Source organism: Arvicola amphibius, chromosome 15 (genome assembly GCF_903992535.2).
Source record: "Arvicola amphibius chromosome 15, mArvAmp1.2, whole genome shotgun sequence".
NCBI classification, from domain to species: Eukaryota; Metazoa; Chordata; class Mammalia; order Rodentia; family Cricetidae; genus Arvicola; species Arvicola amphibius.
The window spans coordinates 33,114,046-33,130,692 of record NC_052061.1 but is presented as its reverse complement, the minus strand read 5'-3'; the positions used below and the strand labels follow the sequence as shown (position 1 = coordinate 33,130,692).

The 16,647-nt window shown below is 39.8% G+C and overlaps 1 protein-coding gene across 2 annotated transcripts in view; it reads left to right on the top strand.

Moving 5' to 3' along the window:
• The window catches only part of Ctcf (CCCTC-binding factor), a 50,725-nt gene that overhangs the window by 24,269 nt on the left and 9,809 nt on the right, over positions 1–16,647 (top strand). For both annotated transcript variants that reach the window (XM_038312420.2, XM_038312419.2), the window contains exons 3-6: positions 7,897–8,686; positions 9,231–9,401; positions 12,658–12,791; positions 16,162–16,282. In XM_038312420.2, the coding sequence (XP_038168348.1) occupies positions 7,906–8,686; positions 9,231–9,401; positions 12,658–12,791; positions 16,162–16,282 (1,207 nt within the window). In that variant the 5' untranslated portion in view covers positions 7,897–7,905. The remainder of the gene's footprint in view (positions 1–7,896; positions 8,687–9,230; positions 9,402–12,657; positions 12,792–16,161; positions 16,283–16,647) is intronic.

Below are 16,647 nucleotides of genomic sequence, written 5' to 3'. Positions count from 1 at the left end.
GGCTCTGAAACAGATTACAGAATACAGGTTTGAAAGTAGAGAGATGAGATTCAAAAGGCGAGTGCCAGGAAGTGGCTACAGAAACTTGTTATGTTCCAGGAAGCTGAAGGAAGAACTCTCAGAGACACAGGTAAAAGATCCAGGGCAGGAAAGCAGCTAAAGAAGGAAGTGTAGGGTTAAGGAAATGAGTAGAAATGTTGTAAACTCCTTTTTAATAATCCTCTATTGACCAAAAGAGGTTTTGTAAAACCTAGGAAGTTGTGGTGGATACAAAGAAGAGAGGAGCAAGATTTAAACAATCAGGAATTGTTGAAAGCAATAAAGTCAAGAAGGAGGAGATGAATTTTAGAACAGTTGGACACAGGCAAGGCATCTAGGAGTGTAGTCCCTCAGGGAGTAAAGGAGAGAGGATTTAGACTATTGGGTTAGTTATTGATTCAGAGGAGGGATTCCTTTCTGGAGAAACCTAAGCTGAGGAAGCCACTGCTCAAGGAGGTACACTGAGATTTCTAAGCAGTGTCAGAAAGATGGGTTGCTTTTTTTTTTTTTCTTATGTGATCTTTTTTTTCTGTAAAAACAGAAACTGTTTAGAACTTCAGTAGATTCTTATCTGCACAGTTGTAAGTCTTTCTGTGTTCCTTTGATTGAGTGCTGTCAGCTCAATTCCTGGCAGTACAATTGTTTCCAATTTGTATTCCTTTATTTTTCTACCTGGATACAATTCAGTGATCTCTTTTAGATTTTTTTCCTTTTTCTTAATGTAATATTTAATGTTTGATGTTTTCAGATTCACAGCAGACAGTTGATTTTCTGTGTTCTTTAAATTATGTACTATAATACCCCAAGGGGTGGGGAGACGAGCTTGTAGAAGGAAATTTTTTCCTCTATGGATTTGATTATATTTTATTTTAATATAGAAACGGGGTGTCATGTAGCCTGGGCTAGCCTCAGCTCACTGTAACCAGAGTTACCATTAACTCCTGATCTCTTCTCTCCACCTACCAAGTGGTAGGATCACATGCATGTGCTACCATACAGACTCCTCCATCTGATTTTTTTTGTTTTTCGAGACAGGGTTTCTCTGTGGCTTTGGAGCCTGTCCTGGAACTAGCTCTGTAGACCAGGCTGGTCTCGAACTCACAGAGATCCGCCTGCCTCTGCCTCCCGAGTGCTGGGATTAAAGGCGTGCGCCACCATCGCCTGGCCCCCTCCATCTGATTTTTAATGGGGGTATTTAAATAGTCTTGGGATGATGTAGTGATTCACTGGCAGGGCTGCCCTTAAACATTTACCACACGGGAATTATCTTTTCTTATGCTGTCTGTAGCATAAAGGGGGGCCTTTTCTCCATTCCTTAACTTTTAAGCATTTGGATTATCACTTAATATCCAGTGTTTGCTGGGATATTAACTTTGGAGCTTGCATGATCTGAAAAACTCTTTTTAAAAAAATGGCGCTGGTGGTGCTGGGCTTGGTGGTACTCACCTTTAATTTCAGCACTCAGGAAGCAGAGGCTGGGGATCTCTGTGAGCTCCAGTTCAACCTGGTCTCCCTACCAAGTTCCTAGGACAGCAAGAACTACATAGTGATTATTCCAGTATCCTGGAAACTGAGACAGAATTAGGCTAGCCTGGATACAGAGTAACACCTTGTCTGAAATAAAAAACAAAAAAGGAGGACTGGAGAGATGGCTCAGTGGTTAAGAGCACTGGTTGCTCTTCCGGAGGACCCGAGTTCAATTCCCAGCAACCACATGGTGGCTCACAACCATCTGTAGTGAGATCAGGCGCCCTCCTCTGGCATGCGGGCATACATGGAGGCAGAATGTTGTATACATAATAAATAAATCTTTAAGAAAAAGGGGGTAGAGAAATGGCTTAATGTTAAGTGTTAGATCCTGATAGCAAAAGTTTGTGTTTCAATCAAATGCTAAAATTATCCTAATGTTGTTGGTTCTTGTACCATACTTTGAGCAACAAATGTATAAAGTTGTTCTAGTGTTGCTATTGAAAACTTAGAGGTTAATCTTTCATAATCAGAAATACTAGATTTTACAAGGTGCTGGCACGCTGGTGGTTGGACTTTTTGAATTTATAGGTTATAATTTATTCCACAGGTATCCCTTGACTTCACCTTTATGGTAACATGCTTGTCTCACTGTGGTGAAAACAGCTAGTAAGAGGTCTTTGTTAAAAGCATTGGATTATTTTGCTCTTAGATATTTAGAGCAAAAGGCAGTATAAAGCAAATACAGCATTACAAATCAAACTGACTTCCTAAGAATGTTTTTCATCATTCTTGTCTTTATTCCACACATAACAGTGGGCTTTGTTAAATTGGTCCAGAAATAAAGGTTGCTAAGCTGAGGATAGGCATAGGGGTCTTGCCTAGAGTGGAGAGTTTCAGATTCAGTCCCCAGTACCACTAATGAATTAATTAAAGTGAGTGAGTGAGCAACTGAGCGAGTATTGCTTTAGGCCTGGCCGGCCTCACAGTTTTTGATTTTATTTTAAATTTGAGGAAATAGACTTTATATTTCTGTTTTGTGTTTTTTGAGATAGGGTGTGTTGCGTGGTGTTACCATGTTGCATGGTATTCATTCACCTTAGGTATGTTGTCAACCAAAATCCAGAGAAATTAGTTCACTCAATTTGAATTCAGTGAACCAATTAGTGAGTTTATTGGAGTTACTTATAGGAGCATGGGTTACTCAGAACAGCTGTGTGACCTAAAGGCCTACCACAGAACAGGAGTTTCTTGTCCAGCTTATTGGTTTTTCCAGACAGGGGTTTCTCTGTAGCTTTGGAGCCTGTCCTGGAACTCGCTCTGCAGACCAGGCTGGTCTTGAACTCACAGATCCGCCTATGTCTGCCTCCCAAGTGCTGGGATTATAGGTGTGCACCACCACCGCCCGGCCTCCTTGCCCAACTTTTGAAGGCAGCCCTGTTGAAAAGTTTCTCTCCCCTAGTAATTGTTCACTGCTAATAGAACCTTGAAGAGGAGTTTATAAGTCTTGTACTTTGTGAGATTTTTGAGCCATTAAATTTCGTGAGTTTCCTGAGACTTATGTTCCCTTAGCTTACTGTGTTTTCTGAGACTCCCTACTCCATCATGGATAGAATGCTTCAATTGAAAAAATAGCTACATGATAGTTTTCAAAAATCCCAGGCCAGCTTTGAAGTTGTTATAAAGCCAAGGCCAACCTCAGAATTCTCCTAGTCCTCCTGCCTCTTTCTCGTGAATGGTAGTAGGATTCCAGTGTACATGACCACACCCAACTATATGAGACATTGCTAAGCACAAAATCATGGCTTTATTTTATTAGCAGATACATAATAGCAAAGTGATGGCCTCAGAACCCCAGGAAGCTTTATTGTCCTATGAATGAATTGGATCTGAAGGAAATGGGAAGCACAAGGAGGGAGATGACAGTGAGAACAGTGTTTGGGTGAAAATACAATTTTTTGTTGTGGTTGTAGTTTGAGTTTTTATTGTTGTTGGTTTGGGGGAGGTATTGTTTTGAGACAGGATTTCACTATGTAGCCTTATGGCCTAGAACTTGCTGTGTAGACCAGCCTAGCCTCAAGTTTACCGAGAGATCCGCCTGCCTCCCAAGGCTGAGATTAAGTTACACAACGTCTTTCGCTTTTGGGTGCGAAGGAGGCTGGTATTGGAATTGAGTTTAGGACCTCATAAGTGCTAACGGGGTGTCTTGACAGTGAGCTGTGTCTTCAGCCTTTTTTTTCCTTCTTATTTTGAGGTAGGGTTTTGTAACCTTCAGATTCTAATTTATATGAGCATGTGCTTTCAGCAAAGTCACACTGCCTTCCTCCAAGCCTACCTTACTTCATCCTGAGCCAGGCCATGGCTCTTTCTCTTTAGGGTTTATGCTGTCTTCCCAGAATGCTAGCACAGATAAAATGCCTGCACAGACAATAATGGATTGCATCTATAATAAAGTAGAAAAGACTAGACCAAGAACATAAAGTATTTTAAATTGTTGTTTAGCAATAACCTTTTATGTATACTGATTTTTGTTAGGTCACAATATTACTTTAAATTAGATGACTCTCAGACTCATTTTATTCTTAGTTATTTTTTGGTTATAGATTAATTTTATGTGTATGAGGGCTTTTCCTGCATGAATATTTGTATACCAACTGCACACTTGATGCCAAAGAGGTTAAAATAGGGAGTCAGATACCCCGAAACTGGAGATACAGTTTCAAGCTCTATGTGGGTGTTGGGAACTGAACCCAGGTCCTCTGGAAGAACAATAAGTACTCCTGACCACGGAGCCTTTCTCCAGATCCCCATTTCACTCTTCTAAAATTTTCACATTAACTTTTATTTGTGTGTGTGTGTGTGCGCGTGCGTGCGTGCGTGCACGTGTGTGCATGAGTATGCCATTGTACATGAGAAAGCCAGAGGATAGTTTGTAGGAGTTGATTCTCTGTTACTACTTGGGTCCTAGGCCATCAGACTTGGGTCATTAGGATTGATGATAGCAAGTACCTTCACCTCTGAGTCATCTCACTGGCTCATTATTTTACTCTAGCTACTCTCGGGATTTAAGAGACAGAAACTGGAGACAAGCATGGTGGCAGAGAGAGGCAGGTCTCTTAAATTTGAGATCAGCCTGGATTACATAGTGAATTTCAGGACAGCCAAGCCTATGTAGAGAAACCCTGTCTCAAAAATGAGTGAGCAACTTTATGATAGAACACAATGACCTCCTAAGTCTAAGTACTCAGGAGTCTGAGACAGCGGGATCAAGTATGAGGCTAGACTTAAAAAAAATTAAGTATGATGGAAGAGAGAAGTGGAATTATTACTAGTGAATATAAAATGAAAAGTACTTCTAGAGATGTATAGAAGAACAGTACACACAATAATAATACAGTATTATGCACTTTAAAATGTTAGCTTTTTGGTTTGGGTTTTTTGTTTTTTGTTCTTTACTGTTTTGGTTTTTTGAGACAGGGTTTCTCTGTGTAACAATCCTGGCCGTCCTGGAACTCATCTTGTAGAAAAGGCTGGCCTCGAACTCAACAGAGATCCACCTGCCTCTGCCTCCCCACTACTGGAATTAAAGGTGTGCACCACCACTGCCCGGCGATAGGGTAGATTTTTAAAAGTTTATTTTTATCTTACTAATTTATGTGTATGACTGTTTTGTCTGCACGTGCATCTGTGCACAACTTGCATGCATGGATGCCTTTGGAGGCTAGAAGAACGTTGCATCCCCTGAAACTGGAGTTAGAAATGGTTGTTAGCTTCCAGTGGGATCTTGACGATTAACAGTGCCTTAATCACTAAACTGTCTCAGCACTGCAGTGCTCTCTCCACTAGAGGTTGGGGTGGGGGGGGATGATAGTAATATGAGGTCACTTTAGTTATATTTAATGCTTTATTTATCCTGAATATATGCGTGTCCAAACAGTAAGCAGTATACCCATAAATTTTTTTTTTCCCCCGAGACGGGGTTTCTCTGTAGCTTTGAAGCCTGTCCTGGAAGTTGCTCTGTACACAAAATTTCTTTTCTTAAGATAAGATCTCTCAGTGTAGCACTAGCTATCTTGAAGCTTGCTATATAGTCCAGACTGACCTCAAACTCACAAATGTTCTTCTACCTGCATGCTCAGCATTATATCTGAATATAAAGAGGTGTGTTTGGGTCTCATGTGACCCAAATTGCCCTTGCTCATTATGTAGTTGAAGATGGCTTTGACTTTTGATCTTTTTACTTCCACATCCAGAGTGCTGATTTTACAGGTATGCAACGCAATCCTCAGTTTTATTCAGTGCTAGAATTTAAAACAAGATTTGAGAGAAAGAGACAGAATGCTTGTGTGCATGTGCAAGCAAACAAACACTCAATGCCTTTCCCACTTATGTTTGAGAAACAGAGTCTCTCACTGAATCTGGAAGTTATCTATTTATAAAGTTTGATTAGCCAGTGAGCTCTGGGATCCTCCTGTCTCTGCATCCCCAGCAGTGTGATTACAGGTACACGCTGCCATGCCCAACTTTTCATGTGGGTGCTGGGAATCAAACTCATATCCTCAGTGGCACTTTACCAACTGAGCCTAGTCCTACACAGTACAGCTTCCAGGAGAACGTTATGACAAAGTATGATTTCTAAGGAGAATTTAGTAAAAAACAGGAAGGCATAAGGCCCTGGATCTGACTCCTAGAGCCATAAAAAGCATGCAAACTCTCTCCTAGTGCTTTATAAATAGTTATAAAATGTACTTTTCTTTTTGATTTTTGTTTTTTTTTTTTTTGAGGTAGAATCTCACCGAATATTCTAGCTATTCTGGTCTAGCCTTAAACTCAGTGATTTGCCTTTCTCTGCCTCTCCAGTACTGGGGTTAAAGCTTTGCACCACCACATTCTATTCCCTAAGACTTTTAAAGTTGATTTTTAAAGGGTTTGTATGTTTTGATTTTTGGTTTTTCGAGACAGGGTTTCTCTGTGTAACAATCCTGGCTGTCCTAGAATTCACTTTGTAGACCAGGCTGGCCTCAATTGAACTCACCGAAATGAGATCCACCTGCCTCGGCCTCCCAAATGCTGGGATTAAAGGCATTAATTTTGTTTTTGTTTTTGTTTTTTGAGGCAGAGTTTCTCTCTGTAGCCCTAGCTGTCCTGGAACTCACTCTGTAGATTAGACAGGCTTCAAACTCAAAAGATTTGCCTGCCTCTGCCAGAGTGCTGGGATGAAAGGCATGTACCACCACTGCTCACTTTAATTTATTTTTAATCAACAGGAAAAAATATATATTTGTAGTGTATAGCATTTTGAAATATCTGTGTTGAGGAATCTTTAAATTATACTAATTAGCATATGTATTACCTTTATTATAGTAAGAGCACTTGAGATGGTTAACTATTTTTGTATGCTGTGCAGTAGCTATCCTGAACTTTTCTTCTTACTGAAATTCATTTTTTTTTTATAATGCAGCCCAAATGTGTAAGTTTTAAACTAGCTTTACTGATAATTTTTAATATTTAATTTAATATTTAATGTCCAGTTGATGTTTCTAGTATCTAGTGTCTATGTTTGTGATTGGGTCAAATTATATGGTCAAAGCTGGTCTCAAGCTTCATCCTTCAGCTTCAGCTCTGCAAATACTAGTCTTATAGTCATGTGCCGCAGTACCTAGTTCTGGTGATTTTTTTTTTTTTTTTTTTTTTTGTAGAAGATTGACTGTGCCTTTTGATTTCACCTATACAATTGATGACATCCCACCCCAGTAATGAAAACTAAAATATATCCCTAGACTTTGCCAACTGTCTCTGGAAGCTAAGTTCCCTTGGGTTAAAAACTTGAGCCAGTAGGTTGTTGCTTCAAATTTCCCATTTTGTTCTTTTGATAATTTATTTTTATAAGAAACCAGAATTAATAATCTATCGTTTCTACTAGACTGTGAGTTTCACTTCTGCAGTGTATTTTAACACCTGTCTCCAGGTTTTGTTTATTGGAAGTATGCTCTAGAGTCTTCATCAATTTCAGATTTTTTGTTTTGATTGGCAAGATTTATAATGTAGATGGTAGATTTTTTTTCTTCCATCAAAGAGGTAGATTTTTTGTTGTTTGTTGTTTTGTTTTGTTTTTTGAGACAGGGTTTCTCTGTAGCTTTGGAGCCTGTCCTGGAACTAGCTCTTGTAGCCCAGGCTGGCCTCAAACTCAAAGAGATCCACCTGCCTCTGCCTCCTGAGTGCTGGGATTAAAGGCGTGCACCACCATCACCCGGCTGAAAGAGGTAGATTGTTGAACAACCATTGATGGATGCCTAATTCATTCACCAAGGGGATTTTAGTTTAAAATGTATGTATTTTTATTTGGCAAACCTTATCTTAAATAACAATTTGTGTTCTCCCTTAATAAAGGAAGGGGAAATGGAAGGTGAGGCGGTTGAAGCCATTGTGGAGGAGTCTGAAACTTTCATTAAAGGAAAGGAAAGAAAGACTTACCAGAGACGTCGGGAAGGGGGCCAGGAAGAAGATGCTTGCCACCTGCCCCAGAACCAGACAGATGGGGGTGAGGTGGTCCAGGATGTCAACAGCGGTGTACAGATGGTAATGATGGAACAGCTGGATCCTACCCTTCTTCAGATGAAGACTGAAGTAATGGAGGGTACAGTGGCTCCCGAAGCAGAGGCTGCAGTGGACGATACCCAGATCATAACCTTGCAGGTTGTAAATATGGAGGAACAACCGATTAACTTAGGAGAACTTCAGCTTGTTCAAGTACCTGTTCCTGTGACTGTACCTGTTGCTACCACTTCCGTAGAAGAACTTCAGGGGGCTTATGAGAATGAAGTATCTAAAGAGGGCCTTGCAGAAAGTGAACCGATGATATGTCACACCTTACCTTTGCCTGAAGGGTTTCAGGTGGTGAAAGTGGGGGCCAATGGTGAAGTAGAGACGCTAGAGCAGGGGGAGCTTCCTCCTCAGGAAGACCCTAGCTGGCAAAAAGACCCAGACTATCAGCCACCAGCCAAAAAAACAAAGAAAACCAAAAAGAGCAAACTGCGTTACACAGAGGAGGGCAAAGATGTGGATGTGTCTGTCTATGATTTTGAGGAAGAACAGCAGGAAGGTTTGCTGTCTGAAGTTAATGCAGAGAAAGTGGTTGGTAATATGAAGCCTCCAAAGCCAACAAAAATCAAAAAAAAAGGTAAAATGAGTTTTTCTGTAATAGTCTTGTAAAAATTTGGGGATAAAGGCTACAGCAGCTTGTGTGGAAGTTATTTTATTAAATTTAAATGCCCCTCCCCCCTTTTATTTTTTAAGGACATCTAATGAGTTCCCTGGGCATTTAATCAGTACTAAAGAAGGGTATTTTGTTTTTGATTTTTATTTGTTTGTTTGGTTTTTAGATAGGGTTTCTCTGTAACATCTCTGGCTGTCCTGGAGCTTGCTTCATAGACTAGACTGGCCTCAAACTCTGAGAGCTCTGCCTCTGCCTCCCAGATGCTGGGATTAAAGGCATATGCCGCACCACCCAGCTCAAAAGAAGGGTTTTATTTGTGTTTTTACATATTGAATATTGGTTTTGTTTTGGGGTTTTAAGTCATAAAGAGAAGTGAGCCTGTTGATACTGTGAAATAATTACTTAGATTGACTTTGATTGTAAAAATCTTAATAGGTTATAATTGTAGTTTAGAGTTAATTGAAACACTGAAGCACTGTGACAAGTAGATGTTTTGTTTTGCATACAGGTGTGAAGAAGACATTCCAGTGTGAGCTTTGCAGTTACACATGTCCACGGCGTTCAAATTTGGATCGTCACATGAAAAGCCACACTGATGAGAGACCACACAAGTGCCATCTCTGTGGCAGAGCCTTCAGAACAGTAACCCTACTTCGGAATCACCTTAACACACACACAGGTGCAGGATATGAGTGTGGGGCTGCAGCAGAACCAGCATTAAAACATGGTTCTTAAAACTATCCGGGCTTACTGCAGGAGGAAGTTGAAGAATACTATTTTTGTTCCACTTTATGATAGCTGTGGTTTTTACTTGACATAATTCATAAAGACTTTTTATCATTGTGTTGCTGAGGATTTAACAGTGACAAGAAATGAGACCCTAAAGTCCAAGGCAATCAGTGAGAAAGAACGCTAGAAATATAAGTAAAATCCTACCTATGTTAAAACTGTGGCTTTCTTTTTGTTCGTTTCTGGTAGCTTTATCTCAGAGAAGGTAAGTTGTTCACAACTTACGAATAGAAAAATATAAAGATCATTCTGGAAATTCATTTATTGTTCAAGTACAAAAAGTTCTTTGATACTGTGTTCAGTATTCTGATACTAACTTCATGTTGGGTATGGCCAGATTCCAGTGAGGTGACCACATACTAGACCTCTCTTAAACTCTTGTGCTGGCAGTTTTGAATTGTTTTTTTTTTTTTGGGGGGGGGGGGGTCAGTTTGATACAAACTGTAGTTATCTGAGAAAAGAAAATGCATTCATTAAGAATGACCTTATGCTATCATGTGGGACCTATTCTTAATTAAGTGTTCATATGGCAGGGCCCAGCCCATTGTGGGTGGTGCCACACCTAGGCCAGGTGGTCATAGGTTATATAACAAAGCAGACTGAGGGGCTGGAGAGATGGCTCAGAGGTTAAGAACACAGACTGCTCTTCCAGAGGTCCTGAGTTAATTCCTGGCAACCACATGGCGGCTCACAACCACCTGTAATGAGATCTGGTGCTTCCTTCTGTCTTGCAGACATATATGCAGGTAGAACACTGTATACATAATAAATAAATCTTTTTTTAAAAAAAGGCTGAGCAAGCCAGAGGGAGCAATTCAGTAAATATAGTTCCTACCCTGACTTCTCAACAATGTAGTGTGATCTAAGAATTGTAAAATGAAGTGATTTTGATTATAGAGTTTATCATAGCAGTAGAAACCCTAACTAAGACAACTCTTTTTTGAAGGCTTTATCTTTTTAGCCTAAGTACTTGGTTATAAATCTTCCCACCCAGTTTTTCGTGGAGAATAGTTCTCTATTTCATTCAGAGTAGGTTTTCCCCTGTCTTTACATACTGTTGATCTTTAGTTGATGCACCTGTTGTCCGATAAATTGATCAGTTATCTTTCTTTAGAAGTCAGATGAATCAGACAGTGAATTGTCTATTGCTTTATAAGTAGTGTGCTATATGTTGGGATAGGCTTTGTCATCTAGTCACATTATAGCACACACACATAAATGCATCTAGTACTTTGAAGAAACTATATTGTCCTTTGATAGGATTTGTCAATGTGTATGTACACTGATATGAGTACTTCTGTTTTGTACTGTACTTCAGCCTTGAAAAGTTCATTCTGTGGTTATCCAGAACTGATTTGGTAAAACTTACTTACCTAGTTAAGCAAGCCTGCAAGAGTCAAATGTGTACATGCTAGAATGTTGGCGAAGGTTTCTGTCCCGCCCAGTCCCACAATAAACACAGAAACTATATTATTTGCAATACTGTTTGACCAATCACATAAGTGTATTGCTAGCTAGCTCTTATATATTTTACCATGAGGCTCGTGGCCTACTGGCAAGGTTCCAGCTAGTGGCTTGCTTCTTTCTTCTCTGGCAGCTCCATGGCTTCTCACTGACTCCTCTTTCTTTCTCCCAGCATTCAGTTTAGTTTTCCTGCCTAACTCTATCCTGCTAAGCCACTGAACGAAACACCTTCGTTCATTAACCAATAAAAGCAACACATAGACAGAAGGACTTCCCACACCACTAGCGTGCCACTTCATGGTGAAGAATAAGCTTTTCATTCTAAAAATATGCTTGTATTGCATTCTAGGGAACATTCTTTGAGTTGATTGTTTTAGACAGGGTTTCTCTACACAGCCCTGACTGTCCTGGAATTCACTTTGTAGAGCAGACTGGCTTTGAACTAACAGAGAGTCACCAGTGTCTGCCTCTAGTACTGTAATTAAAGCCATATGTACCATGTTTAGCGTCTAGGTGATGCTCTTGCCTATAAAGTTGTAGCAAATGAAAAATTACTTGGTAAACCTGGACCTTGAGCAGAAGGACATAGGTAGTCATGTAGTGCAATCGGATGGACATCCCTGCTCCACAACAGTATCTGCTACATTGATAGTTGTCATGCTGGTTTCTACCAAAGATAGAGCTCCTTTCGTCCCTCAGTAGCACTAGGTACAAATCAAAAGTTATTGTTTTGATGTAAATGCTGCTTTTCTTCTATTGGTAACTTATTTTCTGTACCACCAGATTACATATACTTCATAGAAAGAATTCTTTTACTCTCTCCTAGCTCAGTGGTACCGAAGAAGCAAATTTAATGAGTAAATAAGCATTCTTTTTTCTCTTTTTGTTTTTTGAGACAAGGTTTCTCTGTGTAACAGGCCTGGCTATCCTGGAGCTAGCTCTTAGTAGACCTGGCTGGCCTTGAACTCACAGAGATCCTCTGCCTCCCGAGTGGTGGGATTAAAGGCGTGGCTCCTTTTAATTTCTTAGTTATGTAATTTTCCAGTGATACTACCCTTTTCATACTTTGTCCTTTTAGAAGAGCATTTTTGTAGAGTTAGGGATGGTGTCTTGTGATTGTAAACCTAAGCATTTGGGAAGCTAGGGTAGTAGGATTAAGAGTTCAAGGCTTGCCTGGGTTATATATTTATATATTGAGACTCTATCTTTAAAAGAGAGAAAGAAAAAACAAAATTCTACAAGTGTCTGATCTACTACTTGACGTGAGTTTTCCTAATTACGTTCTTTTTTTTTTTTTCTTTCTTTTTTTTTTCTTTTGATTTTTCAAGACGGGATTTTTCTCTGTAGCCCTGGCTGTCCTGTAACTCACTGGATAGACCAGGCTGGCCTCAAACACAGAGGTCCATTGGCCTCTGCCTCCCAAGTCCTGGGATTGAAGGTGTGCACCAGCACTACCTGGCTAAGAAGAATTTTTCTATTCAAAAACACTAGTTTCAAATAATTAGCAGAAACTGAAGTTTAGCATATGTTTTCACATCTTAGGGACGAGTGCTGAAAATTCATTCAAACCTTCCTGTAGCTTGTAGAGCTACTTTCAGCTTTTGTAAGAGCTTTGAGTCATATATTGAACCCTGTAATTTACTGGGCCCTTAATTCTTCCTGTTATCCCCTCTTTCCTTTAGGTACTCGTCCTCACAAGTGCCCAGACTGCGACATGGCCTTTGTGACCAGTGGAGAATTGGTGCGGCATCGTCGTTATAAACATACCCATGAGAAACCATTTAAGTGTTCCATGTGTGATTATGCCAGTGTAGAAGTGAGTGTCGAGTTACTTTTGGGGAGATTTCTTAGGGTGTGTGTGTGTGTGTGTGTGTGTGTGTGTGTGTGTGTGTGTGTGTGTGTGTGTGTAAGAATTCCAATTTCATGGTTAGGCATGCTAGTGTACACCTAATCCAAGCACTTGGGAGTCAGAGGTAGGTAGATTCTGTGAGTTCAAGACCAGCCTGGTGTACATAGTACCAGGACATCCAGGGCTATATAGAGAGACCCTGTCTCAAAAAACCAAAAAACAAAACAAAACAAAACACATTAATACAAGAAAATGCTCCTATACATTGAAGAAATAACTGTACCCATGTTGTTTTAAAATAGAAGATCTGGTCTGGTGTATATCTCTTTGTTTAAAGTGAGTATTGAGTTTGAAGCCTACTGGAATACAGTTAAGGCCCTGTCTTAATAGTTGCAACAACATTGAAGGTTGGGGTTGGAGCTGAGTCAGTGGTACATGCTTGGCAGCAGCAGCATTCATGAGGCTCTGAATTTGTTTCCCATCACTTAAGAGGAACAAAGGAAGGAGGAATGGTTATCGACTTCAGTACTTGAGTCTACCCTTTTACCAAATTGGATAAGGATACTACCAAAATAGGACCAGGGTTGCATAAAATTAGTAAGCAACCAAACAAATCTAGTATTATATTGAAAAATAAGTGGTTGTTAAGTATGTCCCAAAACAAGACTAGTTCAATAGTAGTATTACTTTATAGGTAGCTGGAAAATAGACAATAAAATTCAGTTTTCATCACCGTGAAGTCCTAATAAGACTAGGGAAAAGCCAGAGTAAATGTATGTTAACTAACTCTGAATCACTGAAGTGATCCTTCATGCCTATAATCCCAGCACTCAGGACGCTGAGGCAGGTGGATTGCTGTAAGTTTTAAACCAGCCTAGACTATAGAGTGAGACCCTGTCTCAAATTTTAAAAAAACAAAACAAAAAAACCACAACTACTCCCAAAACATAGGATCTGAATGTTGTTTTGTTGTCATATTAAGAATTACAACTAATTAAAGAAGAAAAGTATATTATAAAAGTAGTAAATTAAAATTATTTATTTCTTTTTTTAAAAATTATTTGAGACAAGGTCTGACTACTTATGTAGACCAGGCTGGCCTGGAACTTAAGAGAAACCTGTTTGCTCCTGCCTCCCAAGTGTTCGGATTATAGGCCTGTTCCTCCACACCCAGCTGTTTGGATTTTTTGTTTGTTTTCTTTCCTATTTTTGTATTTGGGGGTGGGGGGTCGTATTCCTGCCTCTCAATGAGTGTGAAGGTGAAAGGAAAACTTCCGGAATCAATTTTTTTCTTTTAATCATGTGGATCTTGAGGGTAAAACTCAAGTTATCAGCAAGAGCATTTACCCACTGGTTCATCTTGCTAATCCCCCAAACATTTCTTAACAGAATTTTTTTTTTAACCTTTGAGAATATCGGTATTATTTACTGAAGACCTTAGAATAGGAAGAATTCAGTGGAGAAAGACCAGATATAAAAGAAGTATGCAGAAATAAAAAAAAAATTGTGCATGAAACAGTGGTTGAACCCAGTGCCTTTGGCAAGAACTTGACCAGAGAGCTATATCTCTAGTCTCTAAACATCTTGCACTAGTGTACAAGTTGTGTATCCCTTATCAGTGATGCTTGACACTAAAGGGACTTCAAGAATTTCTTCCAGGTTTTGTTTTTTTTTTGTGATTATGCAAGGGGTAAGATTTTTTTTTTAACTATATGTGTAGTGATTGGGTAAACAGAAGTGCAGGTGCCTGTTGGGGCCAGAAGTTTGGATCCCTTGTAGCTAGAATTGCAAGGGTTGGTTGTGAGTTGCTGTGAACCTAATGTGGATCCTTGAAGAGTGGTACATGCTCTTAACCATGGAACCATCTCTCTAGCCACACCCCCTTTTAGAATTTTAGAATATTTACATAAGTGTTCTGACATCATGGCAAAAAGACTCAAGTTTAAGCATCAGATTATGCACACAAACGGAAGGTAATTTTATGTAGTTACTTAGATTGTACCTATATTTTTACTGAGACCCATCACATGAGATCAGTATCAAATTTGCTACTTGCTGATTTGTCAGTTCTTCATTTGGGGGACTTGGTATGGGTGTAGCTCAGTGGTAGAGTATCAGTCCCTGTGTTCAGTCCAGCGCTTTTTTTTTTTTTTAAAGAGTAATTATAGTTTTAGACCTGAGCATTTTTTTTTTATTTCTTTTCAATTAGGAATAGATAGCCTAGCCTATTCTAATAGGAACTATAAAATCTTTATGCTTCTAACTCTAGTACTGGTGAAATGACTTAAACTAAGTAACAGTAAAAACCACTTTTGTGGTATCTTTAGACAGAAAATGTTAAAATTTTTCCAAAGGGCATGAATAAATGATGATTGCAATTTGATTCCAAATTTTTTCCAGCAGAATAAATGTGAATGACAAGTTAAGAAAAATTTGAAATTTAATGAGGGATCTATGCTGTTGAACTGTGAGAGTATGTGGTAATCAGACAGTCTGGGCTGGGTGTGCCAAGGTGAGCATCCTCACCTAGCTCCTAGGGGACCTTGGGTGTGGCAGTGAGAGGGGAAGGAGGAGATAGAGCCACGGTGCTGCTGAGATGGTTACTTGACCCTTGAGCAAAGTGAAGATTTAGTGTGTGGTTTTTATGGGTATGGAGGATTTTCTCTTAAAATCAGATTTTTTTTTTCAAAAAATCAGGCAGACATTAATTATGAATCTTTGAAGTACTTCATAAAGTCAGATTTGAAACTCATAGCCTGGAGAAGGGTAGTTACCAAGAGACAGACAGCATGGCCAGTGGCAAGGAAGACCAGTGAGAGACTCTCAGATCTCAGCCTGTCTAGGAAATACTAACGTGAGGAAAGAGGATGAGGGATTAAAACATGAATTTGGAGTTGACTTTTGTAAGAAATTGGTATTAAAATAGTCATGGATTACTTACTAGAGTGTTGTGAAAATTTGCAAACATAGAAGTAAAGGAAGGGCCGGAGATGTGACTCAGTGGTAGAGAGCACGTGCCTCATTTGTGTCCCTGGGTTCAGTCGTCAGGGCCACCACCACAGGGAAGAAACAGCAGTAGAGACCGTTGTGCACCTTATCACCCACTCAGTTATGGCTGAAGACAGTTTGCCTAGTCTGTGTTCTACCTGTTTATCCACTCTAGTTGGATTGAAGTACTGCTGAGATACAGCAAAGGCTACAATGAAGAAACATCTATCTTTTTGACTTTTTCTAACTTTAATGCCCCAAAACAAAGTTTTTGTGCCTAACCCATAGAGTTCAAATTACAGTCCTTGTTAACAGAAGTGTAAGAGGTTCGGTTGCTTTCATGTTTCAGGTCAGCAAATTAAAACGACACATTCGCTCTCATACTGGAGAGCGTCCGTTCCAGTGCAGTTTGTGCAGTTATGCCAGCAGGGACACATACAAGCTGAAAAGGCATATGAGAACCCATTCAGGTAGGACTTCTCCCCTCCTGGTACTAACGAGCTGTTCTTCAGTGAATCCTGTAAACTGCCACATGGGCCCAAGGCTTACCTGAAAGGAAGAAGAGCTCTGGTGCCGGGCGGTGATGGTGCACCCTTTAATCCCAGCACTTGGGAGGCAGAGGCAGGTGGATCTCTGTGAGTTCGAGGCCAGCCTGGTCTATCAAGCGAGTTCCAGGACAGCCAGGATTGTTACACAGATAAACTCTGTCTTGAAAATACCAAAAAGAAAAGCTCTGGTATAGTCTCCGAATTGATGGTTCTGAAAATACACTAGAGAGCAATTTTATTCTATTTGAATCTTTTTATAAGGTGAGGATGGTTCTGGTTCTTTTAAG